This window comes from Asterias amurensis, chromosome 18, assembly GCF_032118995.1.
Source record: "Asterias amurensis chromosome 18, ASM3211899v1".
Lineage (NCBI taxonomy): Eukaryota > Metazoa > Echinodermata > Asteroidea > Forcipulatida > Asteriidae > Asterias > Asterias amurensis.
In genome coordinates, this window is record NC_092665.1 from 16,305,967 (window position 1) to 16,332,206 (window position 26,240).

The 26,240-nt window shown below is 37.6% G+C and overlaps 1 protein-coding gene across 1 annotated transcript; it reads left to right on the plus strand.

Moving 5' to 3' along the window:
• Positions 1 to 470: 470 nt before the first annotated feature.
• Positions 471 to 26,232, plus strand: LOC139950355 (putative N-acetylated-alpha-linked acidic dipeptidase). Its single transcript, XM_071948975.1, has 17 exons — positions 471 to 604; positions 9,700 to 10,123; positions 10,566 to 10,703; positions 11,899 to 12,031; positions 12,735 to 12,860; positions 13,242 to 13,440; positions 14,081 to 14,168; positions 14,366 to 14,547; positions 14,877 to 14,996; positions 15,570 to 15,652; positions 15,956 to 16,087; positions 16,528 to 16,616; positions 16,839 to 16,929; positions 18,150 to 18,405; positions 19,046 to 19,127; positions 20,177 to 20,269; positions 20,744 to 26,232. Exons 2-17 carry the CDS (start codon positions 9,711 to 9,713, stop codon positions 20,925 to 20,927), a joined length of 2,409 nt encoding a protein of 802 aa, XP_071805076.1. The 5' UTR covers positions 471 to 604; positions 9,700 to 9,710; the 3' UTR covers positions 20,928 to 26,232.
• The last annotated feature ends 8 nt before the right edge of the window (positions 26,233 to 26,240 follow it).

The following is a 26,240-nucleotide window of genomic DNA, read 5'->3' on the forward strand; positions in this document are numbered from 1 at the left end:
AATTTATCAAACAAAAACAAAACAAATAATATAATATATCACGTATTCCCATGATGCTTTTTCAACTAGCAAATGTCTTGCCGCTAAGGCGCTATATTTATGACCCGAGAATTCTTTGAAATTATGGTGAGGTCCCGCGGCTAGCTATGGAGGAAAGAAAACTAGCACACATCAGGGAGGTAGAAAAGAGCATCTCTTGCCCCTTTCTCACTTTTCCATAAAAACAAAACAAAATGGATTTTTAACCAAGTGGGCATAATTTTCAAAATAATTTAATATATAACTCGTACTATTGTTTACCCATGTGACCGAGACGAAATCCAGTCATTTTGTATTTTAGGCCCCTACTATAATTTTTTACAATCGCGTGATCTATTTACGTCACGTCATGAATATTCAATTTCATTCATAGCTAGTCTTGTGTTGTGTGACACGGCGGCATGCATAGTACGTGTGTGTACACAAAATCCGCCCTCGTGCATAAACTGATAGACAACAGCTTTCACTAAACGTGTGACGAAGATATGACCCAATTCTACTGGATCTTCTAGCATTTTTCTCCAAGATTTTCGCTGCGTTTTTAAACAAGGCTGTTGTGCATATGGTATGTATCTTTCTCATCTGTATATTTTGCCTCCAGTTTGAAATTTTCATTTAAATTGAGGTTTTATGTGATGTTAGAATCATTTGAACAGTCATAAATAAAACCACAGTACAGTGTTAGGGCATGGCATGCAGGGGCCGGTGGCGTGTTGTGATCATCCCACTACATTTGTGTACACTATGTTTTTAATGGTGTTTGCACGGAGGGTATTTACACATTCTGACCGTACATAATTCGTTCTTTCTTGCGATTCATTACTTAAGCAGCTATTTGATATTTCCCTGAAATGAGCATGGGGTAGGGGTAGGGGTAGGGCTTGGGCTGTCTTCTACTTTAGATTTTAAATTAAAGCTTTGAAAGTTGATGATGATAAATCATTAAAATTACTACATTTTTTAGGCGGGTGTGTGTTGGTTGGCAGTTTGTATTTTTTAGCCATTTCTTCAAATCACGATTGAAGATAAACGCACTGCTACCAGACACACTTTGGCCATGGAGGAATAAATTGCCATGCTTTGGCAAATCCCTTCTCTAGAGTCTTGTCAATAATTGTGTAATAATACTGTTTGCTACGCCCCGCGTCCAAGGGTCGAAGCAATAATATTTTGAAAGTGTCTAATTTACAATAATTTAAGCGCTCCGGCGAGGGTCGAGTGTTAAACTTGTATCTATCAAGTATCTTGCTTAGGTACAATGTAGAGGACACAAGTGTCAAGACTGAACCACCACTTTGCTGATCAGAAACACCAGAACTTGACTTCTGGAGCTTTAGGCTTACTGCTCGGCCACGACATGTTTCTGCCTCATCCATATCATATACAGTAACAACATTATTATTAACAGCTCAAGGAGCTTGAGGGCCAAGGGAGACATAGTCTACTAAATTACAATTGACTTTGGAGCTTTGACTCGCTCGGAGCGCCGAGTCACTAGAACTTAGAAGTGGAAATGAAATCACATTTAAAAAGAAAAGGGAATTGGTCACTCTGGTGACCCAAAATGTTTGTTAATTTGAAAAATAGACCTAAACATGTAATGGAAGGCCCTACAACTGTACTTTTCTATTTCTAGGCTACACTGATGTACATGTAGTATCTTCCTTCAAGTTTTTTTTAGACAATTCGTCCGAATAAATTGAGTTCCCCAAATTTCAATCCCTGGACAAATCATGTCTGCATGAAGTCCAGGCTCTTTTGTGTCCATGGTATGTGAAATCTCTTTTGTTTTCATGGTCTAGTAAATCACAAACCCATCCTGTATTGACTGGTTTTTGTCTGAGATGCTGAGACGCTACTTCAAGGACAAACTGAACAATAACTCAAACATTTAAAGCTTAAATACATGTAGTTGTGATATGACAGGTCCCAAATTAACCCATAACACCAATAGCAAATGCTGGATGATTTATGTGTTAATTCTGTTTTTTCTAAGCTTTTCTGTGTGGGGAAAACAATGTTTCAGAAGAAAATTTGAGAAGAGCAGGATTTGGTTTCAATTACCAATTAATTAGTTTCTCTATTTAAACTTAAAACTTGACATTTAAAAGAAATTGTCGTCGGATAAATAGGGCATGTAAGGTGTACAAATGTACGATGCTGCCAGAATAGCTTAATTGGGGCAGCATCTGCCTGTCAATCCGAAGGTCATAGGTTCAAATTTTTGTTCACACTCCTCAACTGATCAAGTATCTTTTCATTATGTTCAGTTTCCGTTTGGGTTTATCAAAGCAAACCAAATGAAAACAGTACATGAATGAGGCGGATGTGGGTTTAATTTTTAATAAAATTTACCAAGAAATTTATCACATTCTATTCAACTGAAATTCATTCATGAATTGGTTGAGCCAGCCAACACAGGATTAAAACATTTTTGACTGATGATAATGGTGTGTTATGCTGTTTGCTCAGTCCCTACATAAGTGGTGTACAATGTAGGTTTAAAACCCTAACATTTATCAGAGTTTACACAATGATAAGATATTAGATGACATCTTGCCTAACCTATAAAAAAATGGTTTTATGTTGACTCGTCTTATCTGCATTTGTACACAAACTCAACAATTTAAATGGGAAGTGGGTTTTTTTATCAGCGTTTGTCTGGTATTTTGAAAAGCAATACCATTACTATTGGGCTAAACTGCACTCAGCGCTAACGTTAAGATGTTGTGAAAAGATTGAATTTTTTTTGGGGGGTGGGAACGTTTTCACATTTTCAGGACGTAGGCCTATGCTTCGTTTTTGGAACGAAAGGGCACCAAGGCATTTTCTCCTTGGTAAACAGCACCCAGATGAGGATTGTAAACTTCTAACTGGGTTCAAGGGCACCAAGGCAATGACCAGGGGGCATAGAGGCAATCCTCTTTATTGTAGTGAAATATCTGGCCTGCATTTTGTTGAGGGGGCGGGGGTGGGACTGGAGTTGCTTAGTTGAAATTTATCATTTGAGTACAGTTTCGTATACTTTGTACTGCATGTTCATGACTTGAGTTCTACGTATATTCTTGGACATAGCAAGTAGGGCAAGACCTCATGTTAAACCCAGGTGTACATTGTAATGAAGGTTCAACTAGAGTTGATGAGACATAGACCAATCTACACGTAGTAGTGAGCCTTGTAATGAAACACACTAATCAGGTCAAAGGTGACGTCAAGACTGAAAGATAGACCTGATGTTGTGACACTTTCTGCGACCCCTACACGGAGGTAGACCTGTAATTAATTCCGAGGCCTAGAGGGGCGTTTGAAAATCTAGTGAAGGCTTAAAATGTCAGACCTAGACCAAGACGGAACTTACAAGTCAATACCTAAGGAGGTGATCAGGCCTTACGCCAACTTTTTTTCTTGACTTACCCGCCGGACTTGTCAGGTGTCTCGCTCAAATTTAAACTAGCCTGTTAGAGTCTAGTTTATTACAGGTAAGTTGCTAATTTAAACGGTTTGAGGCAAAGTTGTGGTTAAAAAAATCCCTAGATAAAAAAATACATTATTGCCCCTTATTGCCGTGCAAAGTTTTGTGAATCATGATTTAAACCCTAGATTTCCCAGATTTCTGCTCTCTCACTCTGGGTCGAATTCCTGGAAGTACCAGGGTTTTTCTTCCTTGCTGCTAAGATGTTTCTTGAGAATTTAATTTGCGGAGAATATTCATCAGGAGGTAAACCACTAGTTCCAAGAAAAGGGGGATCTAGATGTAAACGCCACCCCCCCCCCCCCACCAGTCTCCCATTGACCTTGCCTTCTTGTAGGGGAAGTGTCGTCATCGTTGGTCATAGTGAAGACATTTTCAGGAAATGCGATGGCAATATTGGGGTCATATCCTGTGACCAAGACGCACGGAGATATGATGAGTGAGATGTAGTGGCAGGAAGGGGCACATTAGGCCAACTGCAAATAAAAACTTGTTAAGTGTCCCCGCCTGTTTCCTTTTTAGAGGCCGCCTACCCCTTTTTTTACGCAAAAAGGGATATATTTTAACCATCTCAGACAAATTGTAAAACAAAATGTAAATAGCCCAGCCGATTGTCATAAAAAAAAATGTGTTGAGCGCTTATTTTGAAACAAAAGAAGAAGAAAAACGATCCTCCTTCCATTTTCAAAAAGATAACACGCTAAACATGTTTTTGTGGGGTTTTTTTTAGGGGGGGGGGCCTTAGAAGGCGCAATGCGAGGCAGTGATTGAACCTCTAGATTGCCAGTCAAGGGTAGTTGAGGTTATGCCGCCTACTGCGATTTTTTTCATTTTAATGGGTAGACTGGAGAGTTTGATTTTAAAACTGAATTCACAATGTCTTATTTTTTAAAGATGCTAGGTCCGTTTTTCCCCCGATTTAGCATCAACAAAGTCAACTCAATGATGTATCGATTCAAAGTTTAAACTTAGTTGCATAAATTGTCAAATTCTCAACATTATCATGTATATTTTCTTTTAATTGTAGTTTCCTAATTGCAAAATGAAAATAGCCTTGCCCTCTCAAAGATGAAATCCCTGGGCCTGCCACTGGCTAGTCACTGAAAGGCAAAGCTTGCGCTTTTATCTACAGTTCCATGTATTGTGGTTTGGTGTTTAAACTTGTACTTTTCTCTACTTGTTGTACCTCTAATGATTTTGCAAGGTGGCTATAAAAATTAACTGCTTTATGTTCTGATAATCAACACGGTTCCGACAACATCTCACGATCTAGAGTATGCCAGGGTGAGGGTTAGGGTTAAGGTTAGGAAAATACATTATGGTATGTAGGGGAATTGGAACATGGGTTTAAGCTATTGAGTAACAAATACTTTGAGCTAACATACATGTACCCATCCCTCATCGCATTACCTACTCTTGGCTGCGTTTCTAAGTTGTGTGACGTTACATTAACTGTAAAAGTAGGAAAGTGGAACATTCATTTTAAAACCGAATTGGGTCACCATTCATCACCAGTCAGGCGTGAATGCTTTCAAGTTGTTTTTCTTTCCCATTGAAAACCCTACCCCACATTGCCCCACGCAACCCACACTCTGATAGTAGTTTACAAGTTTGGGTTTCACGGCTTGTGTAACTCGCTAACCAAATTTGTCTAGAGTAAGCCGGCAGTACGATACCCCCTACGTTTAATCAAGCCGGCATCTCGACCCAAAACTGCACCGGTGCTATGTATGGTGACCTGCATTGCAACAACTAGATCTTATTTTAAATTGTTTAAAGGGTCCGCACAACACTGGTAAGATCATAGGTGTTCACAGATTAGCACATGGCTTAAAGATGGCATCGTAGAAAACTTCCCATGAAATACCCTGTCTGAAATGCTGGCCTAAAAAAACAAAAACATGGCACACCACAGCAATTGCTGTGGTACCCTGCTGAGCTGGTGCCCTTTGCAAAGTTCCGATACCAATTTATGGTTTCCTCATAGAAATGCCCCTCACCAGAGGGAAATTGCTGTGTCCCTTCAAGATCAAAGTTCAAGGCCTGGAAAGAAACAGTAAAACGATTAGTTTTGATTTGGCCAGTCCGAGAAACTCTGTTTGAAAACATACAGTGATGGGCTTAAACACTGTACAAATGTACACTTGAATGACCGATTAACCTTCATGGGTTTGGTGCATGTCTGAGAAAAGTTGGGATATAAAATACTGGTCTTTGAAATATGGCCATAAGCTTTAAAAAATCAACAAACATTACACACCTAGACGACAGTTCCATTTCTCATGGAATTGTCATTTGACCTAAAAACAGCTTGAACCAGCTGATGACTGGGCAACCCTCCCTTAAAACCAAAATACATGTAGCTGGTCTGTCATCGCTTAGATTCTACAAATCCATATCAAAACATCCGATACCCAAACACTCTGAATCCACTTGCATCCAGTTAGTAGTCCATCATGTTCGTTTGTAAACATAGTCTCTACCCAGGGTGCTTCTGCATTGTAGCCCTTACTTTTTTAGGAGACCTCCCCCCCCCTAACTACCTGGCCTGATGTGAAAAGGTCACAAATTCTTGGCATGCTTAGACTGTTTGTGAACCCTTACACCAATTTGTGTTTTAAAGATGCACAAAAAAGTATCAACTCTTTTCATATAAAGGCAAAGTATTATAAAGTGTTTTTGGAACTGACTGTTGTTTTTATCCTATATAAAACTAACCTGTGTACATCTCATCAATTTTGAGAATTTGGAGGGTATAATGTTCTGCAGAAACTATGATTTATAAATCTCTTTCTCTAAAACCTCATTCCTAAGAAGGGGACCGTTTCTTAAAATGTTACAAACAGCTGGACAGTGTTTCTTAGTTTTGGAGAAACAAAAAGTATGAACCCTCCCTGTAAAATGAATATTCATGAACAAATCTGTCAAGTGTCATGCATGATCTTTGTGTATATTTACTGGTACCTGTTGAAATAAGATATTTCCGAACAGGGATTTAAAAAAAAATATCTCTTCCTGTTCTGGAACTATGGAATTTTTTTATCATTAAAAATCCAAGCTACGTGTACTTTATCAGAATCTCTGAACATTTTCAACAGCTTGCTTGAAACACATTGTGTGGCATTGCTTTAATGACTGACTCATTTGTTGTTAGTGAGCAACTCTCTCTTTAAAGGAACACGTTGCCTTGGATCGGTCGAGTTGGTCTTTGAAAAGCGTTTTTAACCGTTTGTTATAAAATGCATATGATTAGAAAGATATTTTAAAAGTAGAATATGATCCACACAAGTATCACTCGAAATTGCATGGTTTTCCTTTTTCCTTGTCGACTAACACGGTCGGCCATTTATGGTACGAGTCAAATTTGTTAGTTCATAAAGTAAACGGAAAACCATGCATTTTCGAGGCAAATTTGTGTGGATCATTGTATTCTACTTTTAAATCCTCTTTCTAACCATATGCAATTTATAACAAACGGTTACAAACGCTTTTCAAAGACCAACTCGACCGATCCAAGGCACCGTGTTCCTTTAATGGGCTTTTTATTGTCATAATGTACTTTGATAACCTGCACCCACAGACATGCAAATATCGTGTAATATGCCGTTTCTAAGTTTGTTTATTGTTTTGAGAGCTCCAAATATGGTCGTACATGTAGCTGGATTGCACTTTACAAAGGTTGTACTATTGAAGGGAAAGTACCTCAAGTTTGGTCAGAATGAAAGAGTGTTTCATTTTCTAGGCTCAGTTTTTTTCATATTCCTTACAAATTTCATAGAATGAAAACAGAACTAAAGAAAATGGCAGTCTGCAAAGTTTAAACGCAATGGTACACGTTGCAGACAATGCCAAGCTGGTTGCCATCACCACCCAACTGAAACCAACCATGACTTCTCTGTAGGGGTACAACTAGTCTATTTAATTATCATGACCCACAAAGATCAAGTTGGGGGTCACCCTACTACGCCTGGGCCTACCGGTAACCTCATTATCGCTTGACCCTCAGTATCGTTTGACCCTGACCATGTCCCATAGCAGGATATGTTCATGAGGTTCTGTCTTGATTTATGTTCTGCAACCTAGTGAAGGTTAAAATACTATCATTAATGTAAAAACCTGAAACCAAGAAAAAGTTTTTTCAACACCTAAATGGAAATGCAGGCTTAAATACACTGCTAGCTGAAAATCATTTAAACATGTTTTTGAAAACATACTACAGGTAGGTATATTAAGAATACAAAATTAAAACAAATTGCGTACACATGTAGTCTAACCATTTTTCTTTTTTCACAGCTCAATTTTGAGCGGGCCTGTAATTGAGTGTCATAAGAGTTAGGAGTGAAACTCAATTATTTTGAGGATTAGATCTCTCACAATTGATATCTAGGCCTACTCAATGATAAATGTTGTGTTTTAAAACAAACTTACTAATCAGCTTCTACAGAATACTCATGGTGCAAACGAAAGTTCCGACAAAGAAACTTGGCCCCTGTTTAAAACCTTCGCGACATCTTTAAACGTGGATGCTAGCATCATGTAAATATGTAGCCTACATAACATTTGAAGCCATAATGATATTAAACATGTAAAATGGCAACCATTGCAAAAGCTGCTAAAAACATGTAACATGAAGATGCCCTATTTTAGTACACTCCCTGCCAGTTGGAATTTGGCCAGAAGCCCATTTGTTTTCCTCTGAAATATATATTTTTTTTTAGGCTTTATGTTTCAAAATTCTTTGTTAAATTCAGATTCTACAATAGGCATACAAATGTTTAATGCATACATGCAGATAAACGGTTGAGAAACATTACTTTACTTTTCCAGGATTCAAACTTGTAAATGTAGTGGATCAGTGCATTGAATAATTGAATGAACTCAACTTTTACAACCGTTTTTGTTGACATGTTGATAGGCTTGTTGTTCAACCAACCTTTTATAGTTGCCAAGGACTCCCATGGTCTACTTATGTGAACCTGGTGAAAGGAAAGTCTGGCCATAGAACCTGAAAACAACGTTACTCATCAAGCCTTCCAATTCATTTTGTTTTTATTTAAGATTTATTTTTCTGTCACAAGTGTCATCATAAAAATCATTATCAGTTACAGAAAGATTTATGGAGAGATGAAAAACCATATTTTATTCATTTAACCTTAATAATGATTGCTCTATGTGTCGATAAGGCGGTGCTTTCCTAGTTAGATTTGAACCATTCTTGTTTGAGGCTAACAATGTTAGTGTTTAAAAAAGTGAAACCAAACTTTTTAGTCTTTCATATTTTTGGAACGTGAAACTTGGTCGTAAACAGGTTTTAGCATTTCATTGGTTTGGGATGAATGGTGTTTTCAAAATGTCCAACTGTTCCATATCTCTCTGTTTATTTTTTTTTTAGGTCAGCAATGATGCGTTACGTTGTAAACACAGGTTTATTTTTCCTTTATATTACACAATCGTAGTCAAAATAAGCAGGAAAGTAACAATGGCGTTTAGCATCCGGGCCATTATCCTGGCCTTACAATATTCCTTGCATCTGTTCAGTTGATTTCCTTTTTTTCTTGGAATTTTTTTAAAATTGACAGAAATCCTTTTTCATCCTCTTTGCCTGAATTGAAGGATTCAGAAGGGTTGAGGCTGTAAGCTCAAATAACAATCACTCATGACCATGATGATCATTGGGTCTGGCATTTTAGTCTTTAATCAAAGTCAAAACAATTTGGTGTGGAGTGAGATATAAGAGAGGAGGATATCGGAAGATATAAGAAGTCTTGGGTTAACTTAGGCCTAAAGAGCAAGGTTATAATACTAGAATTAAGACACAAGAGGTTTCAAAATAACCCATTGCACTCACAGCAAGTGCTGTGATGCCCTGTGTTTTGGGTTTTTTTTTTGCTGTGATGCCCTGTTTTGGGGTTTTTTTTTTTGCTGTGGTGCCCTGTGCTTTTTTGCTGTGGTGCCCTTTGCAAGGTTTCAACACAAACTGGCATTTTCCTCATTGAATAGAGGTGCCCTTACCAGAGGAAAAGTAGAGTGCCCTTTCCAGAGCGAAGTTCAATACCTGTGACAATCTTGTTCTTTTGAAAATCCTGATCGAAATCATAGCTAATTTATGAAAAAAATGTTTGTTGATTGTTGTATGGCATGTATGGTTTGCAGTAACACCATGTGTTTATTGTTGTTGTTATTTACAGATTAAATCATCATGGGCACGGACAGTAACAACAGAGCTGGGAGTGGGGCGGCATACACACGCTTTGCTGAGGAAATGGACATTGACGCTGTAGATCTTAACGTGAAAGGAGCGCCGTCCAAAGTGACTGGTCTTAAACTCTTCTGTTTAGAACACTGGAAAGTCTTGATTGTTCTTGTGATTTCATTTTGCTGCTTCGGCATCGGCATTATTCTAGGACATTTTTTCGCTGCGAGCGCTACGGTCACCAGCCAGAACGGTTATCATAATACCACGGCGTCGACTCCAACGGCGAAACCGACGTCAACTAAGTCTAGTGGAGATTCGGGGATCACAGTGGGACCGCCGAGTGCTAAACCGTCAACAAACTACATGGCTTTAGTTCATGGACATATTCAAAAGTCGAACTTTCCTACTAATTTAAAGTAAGTGGCTCACTAAAGACCATGTGACTCATATTTGCTAATGAGATGTGTGGACGGGACTTCCTAAACTTTATTTTCATCCCAGCTGGAACTTGTCCTGTCACATGCCCTGTGGCTTAACCAATATAAATGCGTTATAAATAAGTCAAGAACAAAGTAAAAAGTAAAAACAAGTAATTATCAAAAGAAGAAAGAAACAAATCCTTGAATTAAATCGACTGATTATGATCAGTCAATCACTAGCTTTGTTCCAAACTTCCCTCCAGACTCACCTACTGTGTAAATCAGAACTGAATAAACATTTCTCTTGTGTCTCGCTAGGCACGAGCCGGCACATTATAAACGCCAAAGTGAATATTAAAGTGGTTTTGGCAAATTCATATTATTTTGACTTGAACGTTATGTATCACTGGCTAATTCCAGTTTATTTTTGATGCCACAGAAATTTCACGACCCTGCCCCATCACGCTGGATCGTCAGAAAATACGCGTCAAGTCGACAGAATCTACAGGGATTGGAGGAGCTATGGATTTGATGTCGCAAAGAAAAGTTATTTAGTGTCGTTATCAAGGCCGAATCCGTGAGTAACTGTAATATTTATTCTTTGTTCAACGCAAAATGAACCATGGAGTATCACCCTTTTTTAGGCATCAGAAATATTTGTTTGCTGTGACCTAAAAGTATCATGTTCCTTTCTTGGTTCTAACAAATCTGTAGGTGAGCTTTGCGGTAGCACCATGTGAAAATCTCTTTTGTGTAGTGTTGGGTCTGAAAAGAACCAGTGGTTGACAAATCAGAACTCCAGTATTTGTTTGAACAAATACCCACTGATGTGCAGGATTTTTTGGTTGTTGGGTTATTATAGTTTTGAACCATAAGTAAATTTTAAAACATAGCACTTCAGTTTAAGCTCAAGGGTTTCAAGCTATGATTTTGAAAACAGTGCCTACTCTTTTGGTGCTTGGCTGTAAATCAAGGTGTTTGGGGCCAAAGCTGAGGCAAAGCTAAATCTGTGGTGTCAATAACAGCTGCACAGTATAGCATGGGCATGGCGTTTAAAGCCCGAATGTTGTGTGGACGTGGGCTTCACTCTCAAAGAAAGTTCAAAATAACTATCGGACGTTGAAATTGGAATTGTTTTTGTGCTTGTCTTCTCTTTGCCTTGGGTTGAGATTAATGGAGAATCTTTTATGTTGAAGTAACAAAGACAAGATTGAGCTGAGAACCGAGAATCCCCAGGACTCATGATGTCTGTCTGCTTCTTCTTCACATAAATCAATAAATCAATCAATAGTTTTTATTTAGCATCTTGAGATGAAGTTCCAAGGCCAACGTTGCCAATAACAAAGTATTCATTAACTGTGTTTCATTACAGTGTTGTGTTGTCTGTTTAATGTTGGTGAACATATTGTTTTTGTCTTTTTGGTGTCATTTTAATAAAGTAGGGCCTAATTGATTTCATCTTGAACTGGACACCTTTTGTTTCAGTGGTCCCAAAAGAATCTGTCAAAAGTTTGGTGGGGTCAAGTTGATGACTTGTGTTGACGAGAGTTGCTTTATGCTCCCCCCCCTCCCTGAAAAATGGACCAAACCAAAACTGAAGCCCATCCAGTTGTTAAGGCCTTGTTGCCCTGAATAAGTTCAAGTTAGGTTTTAAACCTTGTACTTTTTTAATTAAATTTTGACTTTTAAAAAAGTCTGCACAAGCACTTTTGATATATTTTATTAATGTGGTTTTAAACTTTGATGTCTATTTTTTTTTTATTGCTTTCCAGAGCCAAGCCAAACAAAATCACCATTTTTGACAGTGTTACAGGGGCTGATAAAGATGTGTTTACTCCTAATGACACTACTACATCTCAGATGCTTCAGCCCTTTGTAGTTTATGGCACTAACGCATCAATAACAGTAAGTCTCCTGAAACGCATCGGAATTTTGAACATGGAGGGTTCTCTAAAACAATATTGGATGTACACAGGCCTGTGAAAGCTCCACTGTTTTTTTTATTGATCAGGCACATTTTTTAATTCAACTTTGTTTCCATAATTTATTTCTTTTCTCTCCTTAGCATGCCTTATATATCTCTGGGCAACAATAATATATGACTACAATAATGTGAGATAGGCCTAGTTACTGGATTAATGACATAATTGCGTGACGCGTGCTCACTTGACGGTACACGATCATTCTTACATCATGTAGTATTTCAGCTCTTTTTTAAAGGGTCTACTCCCACTCAATTTGGGAAGGTAGTCTTTTGTGCTCTACCAGCCAGGCTCCTATAGTGGACGCTACCCATGCCTACAAGTACATCCTTACAGACTGTGCAGGGGGTAACCCTGTGGCATTGTACCCACAGTTGATTGGAGTACTGAGCCCTAATCAGTAAACTGTAGCCCTTGCCTTGAAAAGGCTGTGCGGCCTGGTGATGTAAGGCAAAATTGTTATAAAAAAATATAAAAAAATTCAATGAAATAAAACAAATAATTAAATGAAACATATAACCATAGCTCGGCCATTAATTTGTTTTATATATCAGCGCCTTGTATCCCATGACAATTTGGGGCTTTATAATTACAGTAAATTTATTTTTTACTATTAATTATTGCAGAATAAACCACTGTATGTCAACTACGCCACTAGACAGGATTTCAAGATCTTAAGAACACTGACACCGCTGGATTTCAGGGGATCGATTTGTATAGCTAGGCTCGGGAGAATCTCTCTAGCTCTCATGGTAAGACTTATGAACCTGGACAATTTGGGACACTAGGTGGCAGCATATTCATAATGCACAGTCCTGAAAATAATGGTTTGACATGGAAAGTTCCTCGAATCATCTGAGTGTCATTCAGTTTCATAAAAACTGCCAGGCCATGAGTCGGTTAAGCACAGATAATCCTAGCTTAGCAGAATTTTGAAGTGGGTTACAAGGCAAATTTGTTATCGTTTTAAAGGCACTAGACTCAAGTGGTTATTACTCAAAATAATTGTCAGCATAAAAACTTACTTGGTAACGAGGAATGGAGAGCTGTTGATAGCAAAGTTGTGATACTGGCTGAGAACCAAGTTGATGTTTTTTTTTTTTTTTTTTTTTTTTTCGTTTTTTAAAACACAGGCATCAAACAGCAAAGAACAAGGAGGCTGCATCGGGCTTATAGCCTTTCCTGATCCTGAGCAATATAACATGCCTGGAGTTCAATACACACCGGCTAACACCTTCCCATATACCTGGTGGATGCCGTTACATGGTGTGGTACGAGAATCGGCTCGGTTTGGTCTCGGTGATCCATCATCTCCATTTTTCCCATCTCATGGTAAGAAGTTGTAATAATAATTATAATAAACCACAATATTTATTAGGCGCTAAAGGGACACGCTGCCTTGGATCGCCAAGTTGGTCTATGAAAGTTAAAAAATGGTTAAAAAATGTATATGGTTAGAAAGATGTTTTAAAAGTTGAATACATGTAAAATGATCCACACAAATATGTCTCGTAATTGCATGGTTTTCCTTGTACTTGGTCAAGTTTTTGACTCCATAAGATGGCCGACCGTGTGAGTACGCAAAGTAAAAGGAAAACCTCGCAATTTCTATTTTCTAGGCATACATGTTGTTGTGTGGATCGTTATAATCTACTTTTAAATCATCTTTCTAACCATATGCGTTTTATAACAAACGGTTTCAGACGCTTTTCATAGACCAACTCGCCCGATCCAAGGCAATGTGTTCCTTTAATACGGTTATTTCTAAGCGCACATTCAGTATCAGACGGTATCGGTTGTCAAATGCCATAGAGTTGTGCAGTTGTACAAACCTGTTCATCACACCTCACTCAACCCCATACAACAAGAAGGTGCAAATTTCTCTCCTATTGTCAACCAATAAGTTGTGTCTATTCCAGTCCTAATTGAACTTTGAACTCATTCTCTTATCCCCTCCTTTTCACTTCTTTAGACTGGACACCAAGGCAGCCTATCTCTAACCAAATTGAGGAGTTTCCAGTCCAGACCATAAGCTACAATGACGCTACCGCTATTATCAGGTACGTGTAGGACAATTTATTCCAGCTGGATTTGCAGGGGTTCTTTTCTCTTAATTCTCTTACATTGCTTGAGACAGGCGCGCCAGAGTTGCGCCGAACAACTGCAACAGCTATACCTTCCCTTTAAGTAGTTTATTGAACTAATACCCTGCTGTGTACTGTGATCTAATTGTTGAATCCATTGTCTCTGTCTGTAGGGCTATGGCTAATCCTCCGGCCTCAAATCCAGACTGGATCGGTAAGCTACAATTAGAAAAATACTATATGGGACCAGGGTTCCATGATCAGAATCGTAAACTCACTATGGAAGTGAACAATGAGATTAAACTGGTAAACATCACCAATGTCATCGCCACCATCAAGGGAACTGTTGAACCAGGTAAGTGTGTAGTTTTAAATTTTTTGATTTTGTTCATGCAAGTCACCAGACACGAGGCCTGAAGGCCACTTACTTTAAGGTGTTGGCTGCATTTTTTCTTTTTTCTGGGGCCGTTGCCACCTACTCCTTAACGAAGCTGTCATGCTTAAGAACACAAGTGTCCTTAAAAAAGTATGACCAGGACTGGAACCCACACTCTGCTGACCAAACACCAGAGCTTAAATCTTGTACTCTGAACCGGTTAAACTGTAGGGTTTTGTATGGTGAAGCAGCTGCGCTCAATTAACAATAATTATCAGTGATTTAATATGTTTTTATTGATTTTCCAGATCGCTATGTCATCATTGGTAATCATCGAGATTCATTGGCTCATGGAGTGGTGGATCCAGGATCAGGAACCGTCTGTCTCCTGGAGGTCGCTAGAGTTCTGTCAGAGTTGATGGGAGAAGGTAAGTTTAGTAACCCTTAACACTAACCATGACACGTTACTTCAGAGGAAGCTGTTTCCCACTAACGTTTTATACTATCAACAGCTCTCCTTTGCTTGTAACCAAGGAAGTTTTTATGCTAGTAAATATTTTGAGTAATTACCAAATGTGTCAAGTGCCTTTAAAGTAGTACACTCTGACCTGAAAACTTTGGAAATGTTGGGCGGTCTTTTAAATGTTATTATTGGTAGCATGGTTGGCGTGTGCGTAAAGCGCTCGCCTCTCACCAAGGTGACCCGGGTTCGATTCCCAGACGGTGAGTTGAGTTGTGTGTTGGTTCTCTGCTGTGCCACAAGGGTTTTTCCAGAACATCCGGTTTTCCTCCCTCGGGAAAAATCAAACACTTGCGATATTGGCTGTGCTCCGTGGTCATAATGGGTTGATGTGGCTGGCAGCCAAAGGCGCCCTTGCATGCCTGCTTCTCGATCACGCTGTAGCCGCGTCCTTCGCAATTCAGCTCTTAGCTGCGAGTAAGGATAATTAGCCCCCCAAACTATTATTAAATTTTGCTCTTTGGTTGTTTTTTCTTGGTAGGATGGAAACCAAGACGAAGCATCATCTTAGCCAGCTGGGATGCAGGAGAAGACGGTTCCATCGGCTCCACAGAATGGATCGAGGTATGTTTTTTTTTGCTGCTGTTTGCTTGTTTGTTTGTCTTTCGGTTTGGGAAGGAGGGTGTAATCGCAGAACCAAGAAGGGTTTCCTCATCATTCAAGATGCCAACTTTCTTAAAGAGTTTTCCTTAATTTCCTCAATCTCTTCAGGAGATCGAGGTACGTTTGATTTTGCTGCTGTTTGCTTGTTTGTTTGTCTGTTTGTCTTTCGGTTTGTGAAGGTGGGAGATAATCACAGAACTCAAAAGGGTTTACTCATTATTCAAGATGTTAAAGAGTTTTCCTTATTTTCCTCACTCTCTTTAGGAGAATATGGAGAGACTTCACTCTAGAGCAGTTGCTTACATCAATTTAGATGAAGCTGTCAGCGGGAACTACAGCTTTGCTACTGCAGGGAGCCCTCTATTGGCTGAAGTTCTTTACCAGACCACTAAGGATGTAAGTTGTCTGAAATATCTGTTGGTTCTATTTTTTTTGAGAGAGAGAGAGAAGAGGTTGGTCAAAGGCAAATTATATCTTTGGTCTTGTAAATATTTTTGGAACTCTGTATAAATGTAGATGTACACAACTAACATGTGAACATTTCATTTCTTTAGGTGGTCGCATATTTTAGATATCGCTGAAAATCAGGAGCGAGAATGTCTATGAAGGAATAATTATTCTGCAGTTGGGATACAGTGAAGCTTCTCAGATTCAAATTTCAAAAACTTTTTTTTTCTTCCACAACCACATTCAAAGTTAAAGGATTCTTAATGCTATCGAGAGCTGCTATACTAACCCAGTAAGTTTTTATTGCCATTTCATTTAAGATTGATTTCCAAATGTATACCCATCCCTGCAACGTTATTTTAAACAACTTTTGTTTTATCTACCGACAGGTGGATTGTCCAGATCCTCTACACAGTAACATGAAGATTTATAACAACTGGGCCGCAAGGAGACCAGTAAGCATCACAAATCAACCTCAGTAAGTTGACCCCTTGGCATAATATTCAAGAATAGTTTAATACTCATCTTCTAATTATGTGACGTTACTTTCATTTTGTGTACAGCAGCGCCACTTGCGACGGATACCAGCGCTTTAAAAGTTTCCATTATTATGATTATTGACAGTTCTTTTTCTCTAAACACAAAATTGAACAATGTGTAAGTGTAATTTCTTTGTGTTATTTTGTTTGTTCCTGTAAAGGATGGATCCCCTCGGTAGGACCAGCGACTCTGCTGCATTCTTGATGTTGGCTGGAGTGCCTTCGGTAGACTTCAAATACACTTACGACGAGGTAAAGTCACAAATGTGTAGCCATTCATTCATGTATGTTAAAGGAACACGTTGCCTTGGATCGGTCGAGTTGGTCTTTGAAAAGCGTTTTGTGACCGTTTGTTATAGAATGCATATGGTTAGAAAGATGATGTAAAAGTAGAATACAATGATCTACACAAATATGCCTCGAAATTGTGTGGTTTTCTTTTTACCTCGTCCAATAACACGGTCGGCCATTTATGGGGGTCAAAATTTTGACTCCCATAAATGGCCGACGGTGATAGTTCGCGACGTAAAAAGAAAACCATGCAATTTTGAGTGATACTTGTGTGGATCATTATATTCTACTTTTAAAACATCTTTCTAACCATATACATTTCATAACAAATGGTTTCAAACGCTTTTTATAGACCAACTCGTCCGATCCAAGGCAACGTGTTCCTTTAAGTGTTAGTCAGAGGACTGTCTATAACACTCATAGTAGCAGTTGGGGTAATTTGTTTGTCCAATTTAATAGATCAGCGAAGTCTAAAAACAGTGTTGTTGTTCATCGAGGCATCTCATACTGGACTAGTTTAAATGACTCTTAAATCTCTTAGATCTTAAATCTTCCCCCTCTCTATCTGTGTTTGTTAAAAACTTAAGACCTCAGTTCCTTGACTCTTATTCAAAGTCTAATGAGGTGTAACTTGTTAGTTGTGTTGGCCTTGTCTCATATTGTCTTGTCCGCTTCCTTTGTGCTTTGTCCTGTCATGGTTCCGTGGTCTGATATTTGTTTGTCCATAGGTTATGGTACAAAAGCGTTCTGCTTCACCTTACACCTAAATGTTGTTGATAACTATTGAATCAATGTTTCAACATATTGTGTGCATTATTGTAATGAATAACAGCGTTGAACTAAATGTTACTGATAATGAGTGTCTAAAGACACCATGTTTTAAATTTAGACACCCTATTTTATCTGTCATTTACTTATAAACGAATTGTAAGTGAACAATTTGGACACCCAGTTGTTAAATTTCTAGCAAATTTTGAAACCCTTTTACCAAATCCTGGCCAAAACCTCGAGCACCTGTGATTTTAAATATCTTCAAATATCTTTTTGTTTAAGGGAGGCTCCTCATATTTTCTTTGATTTTGGGTGGAACTAATTATTTTTTGTTCATCCCCAAATCAGTTAAAACATACCCAGTCAGTTTCGCTTGTGGTTTATTATTTGATATTTTTTGTTTTGATCAGGGCTTTTACAACGTGCCGAATTTCCCATTATACCACACGGCTTGTGACAATGGTGTCCTGATGAGTTCTTTTGTGGACACTGACTACAACATCCACGCCGCCGTGACGGAGGTTGCAATCAAGACGATCTTGAAGCTGTCTGACTCCCCTAAGCTTCCCATGGATCTTACTCATTATGGAGAGGCGTTAACGAGATACATCAACCAATTAAAAGCACAATATGGGGAGGTTCTAACACGGAATACGGTATCAACAGGTAAGACCTAAATACACTTTGCTTTTCTGACATTGTAGGCAAGTACCAAAAAAATGAATTCCCACCTTTAATATCCTTGAGCTGATTTCACAAATAGCTCAGATTGATCTTAACTGTGGATCCGTCTTAATTGCTTAGCAAATTAGTAAACTTACTGGTTACCATCATGTCTTTTGGGAGAGGTGTTGAATTTTAGTCTTGACAATTCCAACATTATACTCTGCTCATCTTCAAGACATGTGATCAAACAATTCACACGTCACTTTTAAGAAAAGTCTTCTCTGAGATGGGATGACAAAGTAGGAAAAATCTTCCCTTGCGCTACCATAGTGTGCCTTTTACATGCATTTCAGTTGGCTGCCTCGTGAGACAAGACCTTGCTGGAACAATAATGACGTTCTTGCTCTGAGAACACGGCCCAATGTCATAGAGGTGCTGAAAGCTCAAAAAGTAGCCAAGCATAACAAAATTGTGCTTACCAGAATAAGGTAACCAGCTAAACTACCATGTCACAGGTGCCCTGCTCATTTCTGCTTAGCAGAAAGTTGTTAGGCAATATTTTCTGCTTTAGCAGCTTTATCAAATTTCACTCGGGACTCAGTGTAGTCTAACATTTGTTGTAAACTTTTCTTTTCTTCAGAACTTCTTGAGGCTTCTATTGTTGATTTCAGTGGAGCAGCTCAAATGTTCCAAGAGAAGTATAACGCCATCTTAGAATCAGAGTAAGTAACCACACAAAAAAATGTTTCAGCAAAGTTTGCCTTTTACTTAACACATTTTTGGGGTGGTTTGGTCCGCGCAGTGGTATCTTTCTTCACCTTCCACCTCTAGGACCCTGGTTCGAATTTGAATCACGCCAGTGGATTAGGTTTTCAGGCCCTAGCTGAACTCTGTGGTTTTCCCTGGAATAATTCTCTGGGGTTTCCTCTCACATCTTAAACTGAAACTTCCTTCCTTGTCTTCTCTCCATTGGGTTTTATAACGATTAAGTGACTTGACAACTATAATAAATGTTTGGAACTGTATTCATTTATGTAAATGTAATCATGCTTTATATTTCTACATTCATATATTCATGTATTCATAATGTATTATAACAGTCTCTTTCATAACAATACTACTTGTATTTTTGATGCAATGAACAAATTGTAACTTTTGCAAAATGTTTTCAATTTTGCCAAAACTGCTTTCTTTGTTGATTGTATTTGTAAAAGATTTCTAGTTGACTATGATTGCAAAATCATAAATGTTATTATTTTTTGTCTATTTGGTGATTTAAATTGTACTCGTTGAGATTTGAATATGTATTTGTTTTGGTTGTTGTCGTGGTATTGCCTCCCTATAGCCATAATATTCTGTGCTGTTTATTTTTAAAAAGTGTACCTAATAATAACATGCATAATATTTTGCCTTCTTTCAACTTATTTCACATTTTGTTTACCCTTTTCTGTTGGATTTAATCTTATTTTAGATTTGTTTGTCCTCAGAAAAGTCTGCTATATTTGTTAACAAATAAACTAACAACTCTAGTGAGGCTTATACCGTAGCTATGTACTTAAAAAGCAATTTCCTACTTTTTCCTAAATGCCAAATTTTAAAATGTTTAAAGTTAATTTAAAAAACAAACATTTTTTGCCAACTTTTGAGGTTAAGACTTTTTGTTATTAGGCTTAAATTATCAAAAAGTGAAATTTCAAATTTATAACTTTTGAAATTGATCAAGACCGTAATAATGATATGTGTTTGGTTTGTTTCCCTTCATGGAATACAGTGAGCTGATGTTAAAAGAAATGAATGACCATATGATAGCAGTTGAGCGAGCATTCTTAGTCAATGATGGATCAGCGGTGAGTCCTGACTCAAGGTAAGTGAAAGACGTCTTGGAAGATATCATCATGTTCTTCATCTACAATTTCGGTCATATCGCGCTGGGCCCCTGCAACAAAAAGCCCCCTTCTTTTTCTTTTTGTTTACGCCCTTCTATCTCTGCAAGCAATGAATGTTCTTTCTTCTGTATGCACATTTTTTAATATTTTAAAAGCCTTCTCTTTAAAACTAATCTATTGACCAAGAGAAATAATTAGTAACTTTGCGGGTATAACCATATGTAACTCTAAAGTAAATGTTTGAAACGTCGAGACCGCACCGACTCTTTTCAGACCAAACAATCCCACAAAAGATATTTACACACGGTTGTACCCGAAAGTTTCTTCCTATTTATCCACACCATGCAAAGCTTCAAACAATACTTAAACCAATGTCTGTTCCCCAAAATTACAAGAATCGTTTTAAAGTCTCCAGATACCTCATCATATTTTCTTCTTGGTTTTTTCACTAGACACTTGATCTATGGACTGAACACAACGTCCGCTTACAAAGGAGCAGCTTTTAGTCCCATCGTCATGGCAATCGACGTGGCAACGGATACCAATGATTGGACAAGCGTCAGACAAGCTGTAGGCTACACAACACTTGGTATCCAAGCAGCTACTGGTATCGTTAACGATGCCCAGGCGCACTGACATCACCATGGTAACCTGTAAATTGTGTTATTTAAAGCCATTCGTTTTTTGTTTGTCTTTTGTTCAAAACATTTTACGCGTTTGGATGGGCAGTTGTTTTGGTTGGAGTGTTTTAAAAAATAAAAAAAAAAATTCATAGTACAGGTTTGAATCCTAATAAGACGCAATAAGTTAATGTTTTGTTTCATTTACGGTTGGGGCGGTTCTTTTTTTTCTTTTTCTTTTTTTTTGGGGGGGGGGCATTCCGTTCAGGAATTTACAAGCAACCTTTTTTGTTAATGTTTCTCTTGGCATATCATGTAAATATGTGTGAAGTATTTAATAATGTGAGATGTGCCTAGGAATTCTTCACAAATTTCTGATGTATTTAAATATCAAGAGTGAATTTTATAAGGATATAAACTGATGGTTTGTTTCCTGTGAACAGGGATTGTAACTAATTAACAAATATTACTAAGTACCAACTTTATATAATACTAATGATAATTTGTTGTTTTTTATTATTATTCTTTTTTAAGGAACCTATTGAAATGAGACTATTTGCGCCTTCCATTTTAAAACTGAGTTACTTCGTACCAAAACTCAAAACTGTTTTTAATTTGCACATCAAATAGATGAGAAAAAGAGCTTTCTAATAATGCCTAATTAGAGCATGGCCTCTGTCTCCCAGTACAGATTACGTCTTCATCACCATAAATTGTCTTGGTTTCGCCATTTTGGGAGTCAATGCCCCTGTTTCCTGGAATTACACTGAGAATGATAATCGTAAGTGCAGAATTTGGCGGTTAGCAGAGCCATGAAATTAAGCCCAATCTCGTTCATATCAAGCCTGATGTGAGGTCCATCTTTGAATGCCATTTCAATTTTTAAGGAGTGCCTGAGTTGGGTCTTGGGCGTCATGTCACATTTCATAGAGGTTCCAAAATTTCACAAGATTGTAATCATTTATTATTAACTCTTTAAAGACTTATCATGCATGTTTGCATGATATTAAATATTATCTTCAAGTACGCGCTAATCCTCCAATCAGATTCGCAGAATGGAGTGGTGATAAAAACCTATATTGCACGGTTAATATCACTACCATGCGTCTTATGTGTTCTATGTCACGCGCCAAGTTTGCTTGAAGATAAATACGTTATCACACGCGCGCTCGTGGAAATACAGAAAATATAGCGCGTCTGCGACCCGTATGGGATGCAGACGCGCTATATTTTTCCGTATTCCAGTTGCGCTTGTGTGATAACTTATAATATACAAATTGTTTCATTTTGATTACCTTTATTTTCTCAGTTTGATTTTCTTTCTATTTCATATTCTTTAGATATTTTCTTACTCTATAATACGATTGCTGCATACTCTTGAAATGTGTACATAAGAAAATAGCAACTAAAACCAGGTTGTAATTAGTTGTTGATCTTTGTTTTATTGAATCCAGCAGGGGCGGATTCCTTTACTGCTCTACTCTCTTCCAGTTTGGTCCCAAATCCTTCAAATTCTTGTTTAGGATGTTGTTTTAAAGGCACTGGACACATTCGTCTTTTGGTAATTACTCAAAAATAATTGTTAATATAAAAAACTTTCTTGGTGACGTTCTTGGTAACGAGCAATGGAGAACTGTTGATAGTATAAAACATTGTAAGAAATGGCTCCCTTTGAAGTAATGAAGTTTATTAGAAAGAGGTAATTTCTCAGTCAAATATTTGAATCTGAAAAGATTTAGGTCCGTGAAGACTTTTGCATGCAATTAAAAGCACACAATCTTGCATCTTGTGCAACAAGGGGTGTTTTTTCTTTTCATTATTAGGGGCAAAATTTTCACAGATATTGTTATTTTATGCACATGTTGAGATACACCCAGTGAGAATACTGGTCTTAAACAATTTTCAAAGGTGTCCAGTGTCTTTAATTTATAGGATATTACTCTGGGGTCATTATCACAATAAACCCTTACTTTGAAAAGATGTCAATTTTACATCGCGCACTTTCTCTACTGGTTGGCAAAATGAAGGAACAATGTGCCTTTTTGTTTGGGGCCTTTACGGTGGTGTGACGGAAACTCATTTGTGTGTCTCAGTCGGCCTAATGCACAAGATTGGCTGATGACAGCTTTGTGTTTATTGTATCCCCTTGTGGGAGTTTGCAGAGTTCCCATGATAAATTATATGTAAATACATGAACCTTTGGTTGAAATTGTTGTATTTGTTTGTTCGGCAAATGTGTATTCATTGTTATACATCTAGAACTGATTGGTGTAATCATTTTCCCCTAACCCTAATCCTAACCCGTTATACATCTACAACTGATTGGTGTATTTATTTTCTTAAAAGCTAGACATCTTGAGCTGCATTTTGTTTTGTTCCTTATTTCAGTTGATAACCGTTTAACCTCAATTACTTGTATTTTTCACATGTATATGATCAACACCAATGCAGTTATACAAACATATTCTTGTTTAATTTCAAATATTTGTATTGTCATATAGCTTTTGACAATTTTATAAAAATGTTTTTATACTTCCGTCTGTTATTGTCTGTACTTTATGTATTTTGTTTACGGACAAGTCTTTATTTTGTTGTTTGTCAATTTTGAATCGTATTTTATGTCTGTAGAAGATATATAAATCGATGAGAAATATTATTGATAAAAAGACATTATTCTACCCTTCCATAGTTCCACTTTATGATCATTTAAGCCGCCATTTTAAACAGGATTTGTGCATAAGTAAATAAGAGCCAATGTGAGGCTGAGATGAGAAATGGCTTCAATGGTGCAATTTTATGTTATTTTCCTGTATGTGTCTCTTTGTTGATCTTTCTAGTAACACACCATCAAAATAGTTATACAGTTTACCAGTGGTCCACTGGCCAAACCGACCATCAAAATAGTTATACAGTTTACCAGTGGTCTACTGTTCAAAACGCCAGTGAAAACACAAGAGCACTAGGCAGAATTCACTCCAATTGGTCTGGCTGACTAGTTGCGTGTTTATTTCATTTGGAATATGGACTAGTGAAGAAGCTGATGGACCAGTGAAATGACAAGTTATGGTCCTGCTGACCAGACACTGGCAAAGTTGAGGGCAAACCCTTTCGTATTATGCTTGATTGGACAAACTGCTGTACAATTATTTGTATTTGCTGATATTTTATTTAATATGTTTTATTATAACCGACTCTTCTCGGTTAGAAAGCTAACTTGCAGTAGTAGGACTCTAACGTCCACGTGGTAATACCCTTGTGGATTAACATTATAAAACACACTTCAATACAATTTGTGCCTATTATAGCTACATGAAGTTTAGCAGATATTGAATCAATCTTAAACCTCACTTCATTTCACAATCGTCTCTCCTTCCAATAGTTTGAAGAAAAATATGTAATTATGTAAATTTTGATTGATCAAGTTGTTGATTATGTGACATGAATGTTGTGTATGCTTATCTCTTGTAATTTGTGTGTGTACAGACTTTGATTATTACATAACAAGTAATACATTTTCAAATTGATGTCTACATGTATACTGTATAGGAATGCAATGTATATCAAGACCTATAGCTGTGTATTGAGAGAGTTGCATCATAGAGGAACCAGTTGAAATTTACCATGTGGTGTAGACGCCATTTTGGACCCAGTGGTAAATTCAGTCTATAGTCTGGAATCCTGTGTGCACACTTGTAAATCGCAAGAATGGATGCAACTCTTTCAATACACAAAACGTGGAAGATCTAACCATTAAAGTGTTGAGTATATATCGCCCATGTTTTCTATAATGTTTACTTGCAATTTCGTGAAACGTTTTCCTCGGCTTAGCAGTATTTATCCACTTAACAGTTAAATGAAACTGGGCCCAGGTTTGTGTTTGTTGTCGGAGATCTTCACATTATTTTTTACAAGGAATACAAGTTTTGAACATCACAATTCTCAATCATTTTTAGAAACTAGTTCTCCCCTCAATCAAAGGTGAAGAAAATACATTAATTTACTCAGATCATGGAAAGCATGGGCGATATAAACTAATAAACAAATATTTATGTTGTAGCCCGTAGCATAACTAACTTTCAAAGTTAACAGTCGGTGTGTGCATGTACAATTGTAAATATAATAGTTTGTAATAAGCAAGACACTTCAATTCTTTGGGTTTTCAGTGTTTGTGATTGTAAAAGTAACACAACTAACGTCAGAAAAGTTTTGCTGAAAAGTACTCTCAAAAGACTCTATTTCCAGTGATTTGATGCCGGTCATCTCGGTCATGTTCCCCTTTGCGTATGAACGTCAGTTGATATTGATTATCGTGTACTAGGGAACCAGCCTATATTCTCCCTCCAGACTCGATTTTGATTGGTTGTTAAAGTGGAATTCAGTCGATGCCAGATTGTCAGATTGTAACTGTGTGCTTTGTATTATAATTGTGTGTTACATACAGTTTTACGAAAATAATTTTAAAACGGAGCTTTGTGCATCAAGTAAATATTTTGTTTATTTGTAAGATATTATAAAGTTGAGAATGATGAATATACCAACAGTCTTTAAAAGAAGATTCCCGATTTTAAATTAAAATTGATGGCGCTGTTGTGGTTTCGAAAAAGGCCTTACTGTGTTCGCGGTCGAAGTTAGAAGAAGTTTGTAATGAAACATTTTCTGTATGGACCGTTATGCATTGACGTCATCACGGCCGCCATCTTAGAGGTAAAACTATGGTGATTGGAAAACGCACGTACGCGCGGCGCACATGATTGACCAATCACCTGCCTTTTGACCTCTAGCCGAGGGCGCCCTACTCTCATGACGTCACGTGGATAAGGTCTATTGGTTCTGTGTATAGTAATATCAAAGCGGGGTAAAGGGGATACATTTCTGTATTTTTGTCTACTGTTATAAGTGATGTTTTTACAAGGTAGTAAAATAATGCAACCTTGTTGGTAAATCTACACAAGCATGTCTTTAAATCTCCATCATTGAAACATGTCCTGCATGGTTTCTCACTTTTTTTTTTTTTTTTTTTTAATCTTAAAGGCGCATAAATCCGGAGATACACCAAGGCAAATTATCGGTCGCTCACCCTGACCTTAATACTTCTTATTAGTGGTTATCCAATGGAGTAGCAAATCCTATACAATGGAAGCCAGACGGAAATGACTTGACCACAAACGAGCGAAGGAATACTTCTACAAGTTTATTCATACACTGAAATCGAACATTACGATAAATTAATTTCGACATGTACTAAAAACAGAGTCACCGTAATACAGGGTCTATTGTACATTAAGGTTTAATCGAAAAAGTTAAATTTCGGGACAACTTTCCCCAGGGC

What these genes read in the sequence shown, in the direction of transcription:
- LOC139950355 (XM_071948975.1), top strand. Translation starts at nt 9,711, where the DNA reads ATGGGCACGGACAGTAACAACAGAGCTGGGAGTGGGGCGGCATACACA. An exon ending in TCAAATACACTTACGACGAG is followed by an intron (nt 16,930 to 18,149) that starts GTAAAGTCACAA and finishes TGTTTTGATCAG; the next exon opens with GGCTTTTACAACGTGCCGAA. An exon ending in ACGGAATACGGTATCAACAG is followed by an intron (nt 18,406 to 19,045) that starts GTAAGACCTAAA and finishes TCTTTTCTTCAG; the next exon opens with AACTTCTTGAGGCTTCTATT.